This window comes from Zingiber officinale, chromosome 7B, assembly GCF_018446385.1.
Source record: "Zingiber officinale cultivar Zhangliang chromosome 7B, Zo_v1.1, whole genome shotgun sequence".
NCBI lineage: Eukaryota > Viridiplantae > Streptophyta > Magnoliopsida > Zingiberales > Zingiberaceae > Zingiber > Zingiber officinale.
The window spans coordinates 100845017-100858858 of record NC_055999.1 but is presented as its reverse complement, the minus strand read 5'-3'; the positions used below and the strand labels follow the sequence as shown (position 1 = coordinate 100858858).

Sequence of the window (13842 nt, the reverse complement as noted above, 5' to 3'; positions counted from 1 at the left end):
GAGCCGAGCGGCTACCCTACTCGGCTGAGCAACGGACTCAACATCAGCCGAGCACATGGACAGCGAACCTCCGGCCGAGCGACAATCTCGCTCGGCCCAGCGATAGATTACGATATAGGATTTTCAGCCAGCGGCTATCCCGCTCGGCTCAACAGCAAACAATACACAGGCAGTGGACTCCCGGTCGAGCGGTTATCTCGCTCGGCTTGACAACAAACAATACACAGGCAGTGGACTTCCAGCCGAGCGGTTATCCCGCTCGGCCCGGCAACAGACAACACGCAGACAAGGGAGTTCCGACTGAGTGGCTATTCTACTCGACTAAGCAATAGACACAGCATGATATCTTTTGACATCCTTTTGGGAGCTTGTGCCGCCGACAGGCGGCATGGTCAGACAGAGGATCATACGGCGGAAGCTTCCACTGTCACTTCAGAGATATGCTTGGTCCATTAAGGTACTATATCAGGGACACTTTACTGATACATCTTTTCAGGGAAAGTTTTGAGACGCGTACTCACCTTGGGAAGCGTGCACGCCCTCTTTCGGAGCTCTATATAAAGGGGGGTCCAACATCGACGGAGGTATACTTTACACGTGATTTCTACTATTGCTCTACAGTTCTCTTTACTTCTTCTTATTTCATTGGAGACTGATTTGAGCGTCGGAGGGTCATCGTCGGGGACCCATTTCCTGGCTCGACACTAACGCTGCTTATATTATAGGCGGGAGCGAAATTCATAGGAAATTAGTAGGAGCACCATGTCTTAATATCTATCTCATTAATTTTTGGACAGGATCAATCGTCAAGTGTGAGAAGATCGAACTGATGATTTTAAATTAATCGATATAAATTAAATACTCGAGGTCAACTAATTAAAAGTTAACCGTTTAAGCATTTGAGACAACAAGTTGCTATTTACTTGGAAGGTAGATAAGTCTTTTGGACATGGAGCCCCAATAGGACCATGATTCTTTACGTCGGCCTTTATTGGGCCAATCGAACGGTCCGCATTCATTCGACCTTTTCAGACATCCAGAAACCGCTGGGAGCATAAATGCTCCGCTCTCCTTGCATTTCCAACCCTAACGCCGAAGGATCGCCGGCGATGGCAACCCGATTGAAGAAAGAACCGGAAGAAGCGAGGCCATGTGAGTGCTGGATGCGGGCGCTTCGGCAAGCACAGGAAGCATCCCGGCGGCCGCGGGTACGCAGGCGGCATGCGCCGTCACCGCATCCGCTTCGGCAAGTGCCATCCGAGTTACTTCTGTAAGGTCGGTATGCGCTACTTCCACCGCCTCCGCAACTAGTTCTTCTGCCCCATCGTCAATCCCTCGTTCCCGACGCCGTGAAGGATCCGGCCGTCGGCAGCGATTCTGCTCCTCTGATCGACGTCATCTGGTTCGAGTACCCACCCAATCGCACGGTTATCGTCAAGACTAAGCTGGTATCGAAGATCGCCGAGAAGAAAATCTAGGCCGCCGGCGGTGCCGTCGTGCTCGCATCCCGGCATTTGTATCAATTTCTTGCCCACTCATCTAATTTTCTTGTTTTCCCCCAAGTTAGTATTGCATTGTAGATCTAAAAGCTAAGTCTTGATTCCGAGTTCCAAGTTCTTGGTCCATAAACTTTGATGTTGTAGCTTGGACTAAACCGTCGCAATTAGCATCAACCTGAAGCCTTTGATTGGTGTATCGATTAGGCTACTTCACCATTGCTAACCTTTATCAGATAATAAGAATGGACTAAAGTTTTAGTTGGATGAATCTAAAATGGAACGAACGAGAGATCAACTCAACCAAGTTAGTTCTCATGCTTTTCTTGTTGTATTGCCATTGTTATAGGAAGCAGATGGATGAGGAACGAAGATGGACGCCAGCGCCTGTGCCTGTGCCTGTGCTAGTTGCTAGTTTGTTAGATTGAATGTAAAAGTAAATTAAGTGGATGTACGATAGATTGAACCTGAAAAAAATTAAGAATATTATGAATATTCACCTCCAAATGCAATTGACAAATATTAGATAAATTATTAAGTGATTCGTGAGTTTTCTAAACGCAAGTTAGTTTAAGATGAAATAGACTGTTGGACATTCGAAAATTTGCTAGTAAGATGTCAAAATTCGGTAGGATAACATCAAAAATTTCTAGTAAAATGTCTTAAAAAAAGAATTGAATATTTTAAGGAGGGCGAGCGGTGACCGTAGCTCCTGTGGTGCCAAACGTATCTATCGACGAAGGTTGTCATGGAACGACCCCCGAGAAGGTCACAGAGCAGAGCAGCCCCTCTGGGCTCTGGCTTCTGCGCGCTCCGGGACGCACACCACCGGCACCCTCACAACACCTGCGTATTCAATTCCAATCTCTGATTCCCACAGCTTTAATCTTCTACTTACGTGCAATAAACAAAGCACATGTGAGGAATAGTTTGTAAACTGCCCCCCCTGCGCACCCGTTTCATATATGATATATCTAGCTCTCCTGCTTCCTTTTCTTAGGTTCTGAGACGATGGAGATGAGCAGCTGGCTGGGCTTCTCCTTGTTCTCCGCCAAGGAGGAAGAATTTGATGGAGGTGGAGGGGACGGAGGAAGAGATGGTGGTGTTGATCCTCTTGTTCTTATGCCTCTCAGCTCTGATGCCTCCCTCTGCCTCATGGAGTCACCCTTGCTGCAGCCTCAAGCTTCAGGTGAGTAATGTTCTTGGGATATATATATATATATATATATAAATCTTATGCTGCGGTACTTTATGTGCGATTTTACTGTGGTACTTACCACGTCAGCGAGAAAACAAAAAAAAAAATCAACGCTGCTCTCCTCTGATCGGCCTAGGGAGTCTCCTGATCGGTCTGTGGACCGATCAGGTCCTAGGCTGATCGGTCCCCAGACTGATCAACCAACTCTCTGTGAGAGTTGGCTTGTGGACCGATCAGGCTATAAGTGGATCGGTCCATAGAGAGAAAACATAAAAAAAAAAATCAACGTTGCTCTCCTCCTGATCGGCCTAGACCGATCAGGCTCCAACCTGATCGGTCTGGGAGTCTCTTGATCGGTCTGTGGACTGATCAGGCCCTAGGCTGATCGGTCCCCAGACCGAACAACCAACTCTCTGTGAGAGTTGGCTTCGAAGCCTGATCAGTTTGTCCGATCAGGCTATAGGTGGATCGGTCCACAGACCGATCCCCCTACCTTTTTCTGCCTCTTGAGCGTTGATTTTTTATGTTTTCTCGCTGACGTGGCAAGTATCACAGTAAAATCGCACGTAAAGCACCGCAACATAAGATTTTTTTCTCTATATATATATATATATATATATATATATATATATATCCAGGCAATTTTCTTGGAGAAAAATATTTTTTTTTTTTGTTTTAGATTGGAATTATGTGCTGTATGTAAATCTAGACGTCTTATTGTGAGTAAATCTAGTGTTCTACACGTGCATTGACTGTATCAATGGTGCTTGCATTCTGAAGAATGGAAATATGATGCAATTGCGGGCGCCGACACCAGCCCAAACCCGGATGAACAAGAGCCAAAGCTTGAGGATTTCTTGGGTGGCTACTCTGAGAATTCCAATGAGGAGAACCATCCCCGGCAGCACCAGCCAATTTCCTATTTTGGCAACGAGATCAATGTTAACATGCCCCCTTCCTCTGCCATTGCTGAGAGTTTGCCGACCATGGAGAATCTCGATGCCTGTTATCGCTACATACACTCGAATTGCCACAACCATCACCACTCTAGCCACTCAATTCATGATCCTCAGACCCTCAAGCCGGCCTTCGCTGCCAATGATATCTATAATGTAGGAACGCAAGGCTCAACCTCTATCTCAGGCATGAAGTCATGGCTCCGTCAACAACCGGCAGAGGTGAACGAGTCCCAATCGCTAAGCCTTTCAATGACCCCTGGTTTTCAGATGGGTTCCCATGAACTTGTTGAAGCTGTTACTGATCCCAAATTCCTGAATGGAAAATGGACAATCAGTGGATTGGTTCCCCGCAAGTCTATCGAGACTTTCGGACAGAGAACCTCACAGTATAGGGGAGTGACAAGGTTGGTTACTCTGAAATATAGCTAGCTGATCATGTTTGTGACAGTTTTTAACCACTATCGATATGTGTTTTAGGCATCGATGGACAGGACGATATGAAGCCCACCTATGGGACAATAGCTGTAGAAGGGAAGGTCAGTCGAGAAAAGGAAGACAAGGTATCGTTCGAGTTGAATTTTTCCGTAAAATTTCAAGTATAGGAAAGATTTCTGACCTGTTCTTGTTCTTCCATGGCATCCTTGTTGGATTTCCTCATTCTGTTCTCTTTCGGTGCCCAGTTTATTTAGGTAAGGGAAAATGTCAAATTGAGGGGATTCAGGTTTCCATTTAATCTTTTATGTATCGATAGATGTTTGTGAATTGAAGGAGGTTATGACAAAGAAGAAAAGGCTGCGAGGGCCTATGATTTGGCGGCAATCAAGTACTGGGGACCGACAACCCACACAAATTTCCCGGTGAGGGGAACTAAATCTCCTTCCCTGACTTCATTGCATCTTAGTCTTCCACTTTGTCACTTGAATTCATAGGATGATCCTAGTACTTGTTGTTGCAGCTCAGCACCTACGAGAAGGAGCTCAAAGCGATGAAGAACATGACTAGACAAGAGTTTGTTGCCAATTTGCGAAGGTTAACTCACATTGCGTCTCTATGCTCAATCCATTATATGTGTCTTCTTATCATCTTTCTATATGTTCAGGAAGAGCAGTGGGTTCTCTAGAGGGGCATCTGTTTATCGAGGAGTGACAAGGTTGATCGATCGAAAATTAAGGAACATTCAAGTCGATTCTTTGCTTCATCCCTGAACTTTCTTTCCTCCATGTTCATAGGCACCACCAGCATGGGAGAAGGCAAGCTAGAATTGGTAGAGTGGCAGGCAACAAGGACTTGTACCTTGGCACTTTCAGTGAGTTATTCTACAGGAAACTTCTTAATTTCAATCTTGGAACGTTCTATTTTCGCATTAATCTGTTCGGTAGGCACGCAAGAGGAAGCTGCAGAAGCCTATGACATCGCGACGATCAAGTTCAGAGGGTCAAATGCAGTGACAAACTTCGACATTAGTAAGTACGATGTGAAACTCATTTGCTCGAGCTCCCACCTTATTGGAGGGGATCTAGCAAAACGATTGCCAAAAGAAACCACTCCCACAAAGTCGGGTGCTGATGAATTGTCGAACGCTCCACCACCGGATTCAAAGCCGGATAATGCTGCGACCTTAGACACATTACCGTTTGCTTGGCCTTCAACAAGCAATGACCCAGTGGAGAGTTTTAAACGCCATGTCTCCTACCATAACATGTATGGAGATTATTCTCATGGGTTCTTCTATCCTCCGGCGATGAAATACGAACACGGGCAATATGGTGATGGTTGCGGCGGAGCCAATTGGACGGCTGCGGCTGCGCGATCCACCAATGTGGCTGCCGGCAAGCAACCTCCAGCGTCTACCCTGTGGAATAATTGAACCCAAAGATTACGGCAACTATGAGGAAGCTTGCAATTTCTGAAACTTCACTGCAGTTGAGCTGTGTAAGTCTACTAGCAATAGCAATAAGATTTAAATGACATTGCAGATTTAAATGACCGAATTTTGAAATCTTGTTATTGATTTGGTGGAGATAAGTAGCTCACACGTGGCACCATCAGGTCCGTCAAAAGTCAAGTTGAGTTGTAAGTCAAGGAGAAAAGGTAATCAGCTATGGTCAAAGCTAACCTAAAACGGGTCAAGCGGAGCAGTAAGGTGTCGGCATGATAGGTCAAGACACGTCCAGGTATGTCGGGGCAAGCTCAAGAGGGATTTGGCTCCTCCAGCTTAGTCATGCCCGACTTCCTCAGTTCGGCTACGCTCGACTCTTTCAGCTTTGCCATGCTTAACTCTTTCAGCTCGACCACTCCCGATTCTTATAGCTTGGCCACACTCAACTCCCTCAACTCAGCCACACTTGACTTCATGATCGGTTCAGTCACACTCGACTCTCTCAGCTTGCCTTGCCTAGATACCTTCGGATGTGCGTGGGGGCCTATGTGGCAGCCCCACAACCTAAACGTGGGGTTCATGCTAAGTATAAAAGGGAGCCTACATCAGTAGGCACAGACATTCGCATATTACACATCTGAAACTTTTATACTTTTTAGGATTTTCCTCTGATCAATCCATTTTCTAATTGAGCGTCAGAGTCATCATGCCAAGGTCTGTCTTGGCCCCATTCTAATCTTAACGTTTGAGTATTGCAAAGATCGAAGAACTTGCTCCACCACCCTACTATCAGGAATTCTCTCCATGATAGTTACTCTCTAGTGATTCACCCGTTCGCAATCAAACCAATTATCATTACCTGAATTAATTTTTTTTAACGTTTGATTTCATTAGCAAATGAACTCAATAATAATTTCAACCCGTTTTTCTAAATTTTTCATTTTTCAAAATGGAAATTTTAGAAAAAAATCCATGTCTAAATGCACCCTAAATCATTGGTGATCCTCTCTAAAAATCGTAAAGATAGCTAACCGAGGATGTGATTTTTGTGTTGATTGTGTAGGGAGTGAATAGCGATCGTTGAAAAACTCGAATTAAAAATGAAGTTATGCAGCGAAAAATAGAAGAAACAAACAACGCTAACACAAGTTTGTTTTACTTGATTCGGAGCATTCAACGACTTCTACTCCAAGGCTCGCACTCGTCGAGTGCTTTCGTTGGGCAATCCACTAATAGTTCGCAAAATGCATTACAAGATAAGTACAGGAACAAAAAACAAGGTTACCGACAACAAGGAAAATATGAAAATCTGAGTCCCCGGTTGTCGGAGGAGCTTCACAGTGTTGTAGGAGCTTTTTCGGAGCACCGAGCAAGAAGGAAACTTGTCGTAATTGTTGTTCTGAAGCTCCAGGTCAAAGGCCTTTAAATAGGTCAATTCCGGAGCCCTCGAACCCCTCTGGGCGCCTAGATCACATGGCTCAGCCAATCAATGTGATCCACGTCAGCTTATGGATGATTTTTCGGTTCTGGGCGCCTGGACCAAGTCCGGGCGCCTGGATCGCTTGGGCACCCTTGACACCCACTGGGAGAGCCTGCTCAGGGTGTCCGGACTCCTTCCGGGCGCCCGAACCCTTTTCTTCAACATCTTCCACCTGTAAGAAAAGGTTAGCCGAGGTAATCAAAAAATATATTTTACCCTGCAAAATAGAGTTAGCACAACATGATAAAATGTGAGTATTAATTAGATCCTATCTCTACGAGACCAGAACCTAGTCAAGATCTCAACTTAGGTTTCCCAAATGAACCTAAGTTGGATCGACGCCTACAATTCCCTCAACGGGAAATGCATCTTCACTGGATCTCTCCTCCAGTTGTTTACCTTCACTTACCACCTGCAGTCACTTGATTTGTCTCTGACCTACCAGGTCTTCCCGCCAGTTGTCAGGTCCGCAGACCCAACTGTACTTCAGCCGGTTGTCAGGTCCCACTGATCCAACCAGACTTCCCGCCAGATATCGAGCCCCGCAGACCTATTTGGACTTCGCACCAATTATCGAGCCCCGCAGACCTAGCTGGATTTCAGCCTGGTGTCAGATCCCTCAAACTGTTAGGATCCTACGTACTCGGCTAGAGAGGGGGGGTGTGAATAGCCGCCCCAAATCGCTCGTTTCTTTCTACAAATCAGGTTAGCGCAGCGGAAAAATAACAACAGAAACGTAAATGGAGAAATCAAACCTTAGACGCAGCGATGTAACGAGGTTCGGAGATGAAACTCCTACTCCTCGGCGTGTCCGTAAGGTGGACGAAGCCTATCAATCCGTCAGTGGATGAGTCCCCGGAGAACCGGCTAATATATACTCCTTGTGGGTGGAGAAACCTCGCCACAATAACTCTTGCAACAGCAAGATAGAAGTACACAAAATACAAAGAAGCACAAGACAATATGAATGTAAAAACAAACACGCTTGCCTTCTCGTCGACTGGTTGAAGCAGCAACTTCACGAGACGCCTACAACAGCAGGAACCGTCGAAGAAGCTCACACGAAGCTTGAACTCAACAAAGCTCAAGAGCACAGCTCAAGAGCAGGAAGAAGGAAGAAGAAGAAGAAGGAGGCTCGCAGCAGCCTCCTTTATAACTGCGAAGAAAACGAAGAAATCTGGCGTTGCGTGCATGCGGCTGGTACTGATCGATGCGTGGACCGATCGCTCCATGTGGATCGGTCCACGGACCGATCCATTCCCTCCTTCGATCCCCGATCGGTCCATGGACCGATCAGGACCTCTGATCGGTCCGGGACCGATCAGGTCCGATCGGACCGATCAACCCCTCTGCGCCTCGCTCTGTTCGGCTTCTGATCGACCCGATCGGTCACCAAACCGATCGAGTAATACTTGTATTCTTAGATGCGATCGGTCACCGGACCGATCGAGAATATTCTGGATCGATCACGGATCGATCCAACTCATGGTTTTCGCCCAAACCAAGTCCAAACCAACATCCGGTCAATCTTGACTGTTGGTACATTGCGCCTAGCATCCGGTCACTCCCTTGACCTGCTAGGACTCCCCGCTAAGTGTCCGGTCAATCCTTTGACCCACTTAGACTTTTCTCTCCGCACCAAGTATCCGGTCACTCCTATGACCTACTTGGACTTCCCATCACCAGATGTCCGATCACCCTTGATCCATCTGGATTTTCCCTTGCCCGGCTTCACTCACCAGGACTTTCACCTAGCTTCACACACTAGGGTTTTCACACTGCCTAACATCCCAGTTAGGACTTTCTTATTGCCTGGCTTCACTCACCAGGACTTTCCAACTGCCTAACATCCCAGTTAGGACTTTCCCACTGCCTGGCTTCACTCACCAGGACTTTCCACACTGCCTAACATCCCAGTTAGGACTTTTCCGTGGCAAGTCTCCATACTTGGACTTTTCCAGTGCCAAGTCTCCATACTTGGACTTTTCCCGTGCCAAGTCTCCATACTTGGACTTTTCGCGTGCCAAGCTCCCTGCTTGGACTTTTCCAGTGCCAAGTCTCCATACTTGGACTTTTCCCGTGCCAAGTCTTCATACTTGGACTTTTCCAGTGCCAAGTCTCCATACTTGGACTTTTTCCCGAATCAGGTCAACTAGGTCAACCTTGACCTACGGTTGCACCAATAATCTCCCAAACATCTATTCTTGTCCCATATCAAGAATACAACTCTTCCACGAGTGTCAAACATCAAAATACAACTCAACTAGGTCAACCTTGACCTAAGGTTGCACCAACAATCTTCCTAAGTCAAACATCAAAATACAACTCGAGTCAGGTCAACTCGAGTCAGGTCAACCAGGTCAACCTTGACCTAAGGTTGCACCAACAATCTCCCCCTTTTTGATGTTTGACAAAACCCATAATCAAGTTAGGTTAACCCGATAACCTAACTTAGGTTTTCCAACCATCTTCCAATGTCCAATGTTCTTTCCTTGAACATTCTCTGGACATTCTCCCTTTAGGTTAACCCGATAACCTAACTTGGGTTCTCTAATAATTCTCCCCCTTTTTGACACACATCAAAAAGAATTCCAATGTTCTTCCTTGAACATTCCTTGACATTCTTCCCCTAGCTTAGGTTAAACCGATAACCTAACTTGGGTTCTCCAATAATTCTCCAATGAACACTCTCCCCTTTTTGACACATATCAAAAAAAAAAAAAAAAAGGAGGGTATCAAGGTCAAGAGTTTCTTCCTAATGAAAGTCCCATACCTTTCATTGAAACTCTTAATTTTCCCCTTGATACTAAACTCAACAATCAATTTAGTGATAATCCCATATCACTAATCCTCAAAAGTCTTAAGGAGTAAAAACTCCCCCTAAAAGTCAACTCCCCCTTGACAATTAGGTAAAACTCCCCCTAAAGGTCAACTCCCTCTTGACCATTGCACCAACAATGTCTTTGTGAGTTCCAAACCTTTAGAAATCCAAAAACACCATTTCCATAACTGAAATTTCAGACAACAGCTGAAAAATCAGAAATTCGGCACGCCCTGATCGGTCCCCAGACCGATCAGCCCTACACCAGATCGCACTCGTGCTACTGGAACTCACTGGATCGGTCTGCAGACCGATCCACAATACTCTGGACCGATCAGAATCCTCTCGGATCGGTCCACCAGACTGATATCAGAATTTCTGAAATTTCCTTCCCGAAATTCAGAAACTCCTAGAAAATTCCAGAAAATTCGAAAAATTGTGAAATTTTGAGTATACATTCCTCATAACATATACTATCATGGAAAAAATAGTTTTCTATGAAAATAACTTCCATTTTTCAATCTTGATACAAAGTTCAAAAACTTTGAAATCGTTCAAGTTTAACTCAACTTTGTATCACAATGTTCAATGATGAATGCTATCACTAGGAAAGCTTCATCAAGGTTTTTCAAATCAATTTTAAAATGTTTTTAAAACCATTTGAATTTAGGACCATAATCTTAGGGCTAGATGTACATGACTTGTACACAAGCTTTCCCTATGATCCTCCTTCTTGAATTAGTCTCATCTAGGTACAAGAACTATGCACCTTGATCCTAACTCATGATCCTAATATCTCACACACATCTAAGGTGTATCAAACACATCCAAGTCAATTTTGATGTGAGATATGGGTTTAGGTTATCTTAGGCTAGATTCTCATGCATTTTCTAAACATTAATTTGATCTCCATATCAAATTGTGTCTTAGTCCTTAAATCAATTTCATTGATCATTAATGCACAAGATGATGACATGGCATATAATGATTTCATAAGTAAAAACATGTGCCAATGTCATGATGTCATGGCATAAAGTGTGAAACTTAAATAAAGCATGACATATAAACTAGCCTAAGCATTATCATGACATTTCAAATGATAATAAAATAAATATGATGTCATGGCATGGCATATGACAACCAATCATGGCAAGTTAGCACAAATAAAATACCTAAATTCCCTATCTAAGTATCCTTAGCCTTAGCTAACTTAAAATCTAACCCTAGATTGCCCATATATCCCTAAGAGAAAACCAAAATCCCAATTATGGTATTTCTCTAGGTTTTCTTAAATTGTGCCAAATAAGATTAAAATCGATATTTTTCAAATATGGCACAATTTACTCTTCAAGGAGTAAATAATAATTCTTTTTCATTTTCAAAGGTTATCAAAACCTTGAAAATGCTCCTCGAGTGTCAATTTCCTCAAAGTTGGGTTAACTACCCTTCTAATTGGAGTTGACACTCTCTAACCCATCTATGGGATAGAGAAGATGCTCCTAGGAACCCAATACCTATTTGAGCTCATTGGGTTCACTAAATATTCACTAGGGATAACTTCCCTCGCAACCCTCCTAATGACCCTCTTAGGCTTTGAAGCCTTGGTCATTTGGGACTCATCAAGATCAACTCTAGGGGTGACTCCCCTTGTGACCCTGGTGGTGGTCTTCCTAGCCCTAGGTTTTGTTCCATAATCGAATGGAACATTATGATAGGTGGGCTTGACCATTTGGGACTTAGGTTTGTGACCCAAACCTTTCTTGTCCTTGGACATTGGTTTTTGACCCTTAAACCCTAGAGATGACTTCTCCACGTTTTTAAGAGCCTTTTCTAAATTATCAAGTCTTGACCTCAAGACTTGATTTTCCCTCTCTAATACCTCAAGTTTTGATTTGTCATTCTTTCTTGAGGTGTTCCTAGGCATGTGTCTAGTTGATTTAGGGTTTCTACCTAGGTTTTCCTTAACCTTAGAAGTGTTAATCCTAGGGTTAGCATTCCTAGTAGTATCCCTATCTAGGTTGACATGTTTAGCACCTAAGCACATGTATTGATTTCTAGTGTTAACATGCTTATCATTATTGACTAATGCAATAAAATTACTAGCATGTATCCTACTAGAATTGCACGAATGAGCCTTAAAGGATACCTTAGGGGTTGCCTTCGCTCCCCCTTTACACGTGCTTGGTCTTTTGTCCTTGTGAGATTGCCTCCCCCTTGGACATTGACTCCTATAGTGTCCCCGTTGCTTGCATTGGAAGCACACCACGTGCTCCTTGCCCTTGCGTTTTGGGACTCCGACTTCCTTGATCTTTGGCGCCGGTGGAGTCTTCTTAGTCTTCTTTGGACATTTACTCTTGTAATGTCCAAATTCCCTACACTCAAAACACATTATATGCAATTTACTTGAACTTAAAGTGTTTGAGTTACCTAGGGTTGAGGATGGATGGATGCTCTCTTCTTCATCCCTCCCGGAGGTAGAAGCTTCTTCTTCGTGCTCCGATCTTGAAGAAGAACTCACCTCCTCTTCTTCTTTAGATGTTGAGTAGCCCTTAACTTCTAATTCCTCACCTCCACGATGTGAGCTACTTGGCTCACTAGGCTCCTCTTCATGGCTTGAAGTGGGGCTCTCCTCATGGAGTTTGGCCAAGTTGTTCCACAACTCCTTGGCATTATTGTATTCACCTATCCTACACAACACATCATTAGGTAAAGAGAATTCAATGATTTTCGTTACCTCATCATTGATGGTTGATTGGTGGATTTGCTCCTTCGTCCACTCCTTCTTCTTGATAGGTTTTCCTTCCTCATCCATCGGAGGGGAAAACCCTTCTTGTACACAAAACCAATTTAACATATTAGTCCTAAGAAAATACATTATCCTTACCTTCCAATATGTGAAGTTGTCGTGAGACTCGTAGAAGGGTTGAACCGTGACATCTTCTCCATAGAGATCCATCTCTAGCTTTGCTCCCACGGGTGTTGATCCGATGAAGAGCGACCTCGCTCTGATACCACTTGTTAGGATCCTACGTACTCGGCTAGAGAGGGGGGGTGTGAATAGCCGCCCCAAATCGCTCGTTTCTTTCTACAAATCAGGTTAGCGCAGCGGAAAAATAACAACAGAAACGTAAATGGAGAAATCAAACCTTAGACGCAGCGATGTAACGAGGTTCGGAGATGAAACTCCTACTCCTCGGCGTGTCCGTAAGGTGGACGAAGCCTATCAATCCGTCGGTGGATGAGTCCCCGGAGAACCGGCTAATATATACTCCTTGTGGGTGGAGAAACCTCGCCACAATAACTCTTGCAACAGCAAGATAGAAGTACACAAAATACAAAGAAGCACAAGACAATATGAATGTAAAAACAAACACGCTTGCCTTCTCGTCGACTGGTTGAAGCAGCAACTTCACGAGACGCCTACAACAGCAGGAACCCAGTCGAAGAAGCTCACACGAAGCTTCGGAACTCAACAAAGCTCAAGAGCACAGCAGCAGCTCCAAGAACAGGAAGAAGGAAGAAGAAGAAGAAGGAGGCTCGCAGCAGCAGCCCTCCTTTTATAACCTGCGAAGAAAACGAAGAAACACAGAAGAAATCTAGCCGTTGCGTCGCAACGGCTAGTGCCTGGATCGGTCTGTGGACCGATCAGGCTCCATGTGGATCGGTCCACAGACCGATCCATTCCCTCCTCCTTCGCTTCTGTTCCGTCCCTGATCGGTCCGGGGACCGATCAGGCTTTGTGCTGATCGGTCCCCAGACCGATCAACCCCTCTTGCGCCTCGCTCCTGTTCGGCTTCTGATCGACTCCTGATCGGTCACCAAACCGATCAGTTAACACACAGTATGCTACTGATGTGTTACTGATCGGTCACCAGACCGATCAGAATATTCTCGGTATCACTGGATCGATCACCAGATCGATCCAGCTCATGGTTTTCGCCCAAACCAAGTCCAAACCAACATCCGGTCAATCTTGACCTGTTGGTACATTGCGCCTAGCATCCGGTCA

General features: G+C 44.8%; 1 protein-coding gene and 1 pseudogene across 1 annotated transcript; both read left to right on the top strand.

Moving 5' to 3' along the window:
* The first annotated feature begins 1125 nt into the window (after positions 1-1125).
* On the top strand, positions 1126-1957 carry LOC122003990 (annotated as a pseudogene).
* A 335-nt stretch (positions 1958-2292) lies between these two features.
* LOC122003989 (AP2-like ethylene-responsive transcription factor AIL1) lies at positions 2293-5631 on the top strand. Its single transcript, XM_042558937.1, has 9 exons — positions 2293-2685; positions 3475-4057; positions 4131-4213; positions 4334-4342; positions 4422-4510; positions 4609-4682; positions 4753-4803; positions 4883-4959; positions 5033-5631. The coding sequence occupies exons 1-9, from the start codon at positions 2508-2510 to the stop codon at positions 5518-5520; spliced, it is 1632 nt and encodes a 543-aa protein (XP_042414871.1). The 5' UTR covers positions 2293-2507; the 3' UTR covers positions 5521-5631.
* Positions 5632-13842: the final 8211 nt, after the last annotated feature.

Coding starts and splice junctions, on each gene's coding strand:
- LOC122003989 (XM_042558937.1), top strand. CDS start 2,508: ATGGAGATGAGCAGCTGGCTGGGCTTCTCCTTGTTCTCCGCCAAGGAG. Junction 2,686..3,474: donor GCTGCAGCCTCAAGCTTCAG/GTGAGTAATGTT, acceptor TGCATTCTGAAG/AATGGAAATATGATGCAATT. Junction 4,804..4,882: donor GTTTATCGAGGAGTGACAAG/GTTGATCGATCG, acceptor CCATGTTCATAG/GCACCACCAGCATGGGAGAA.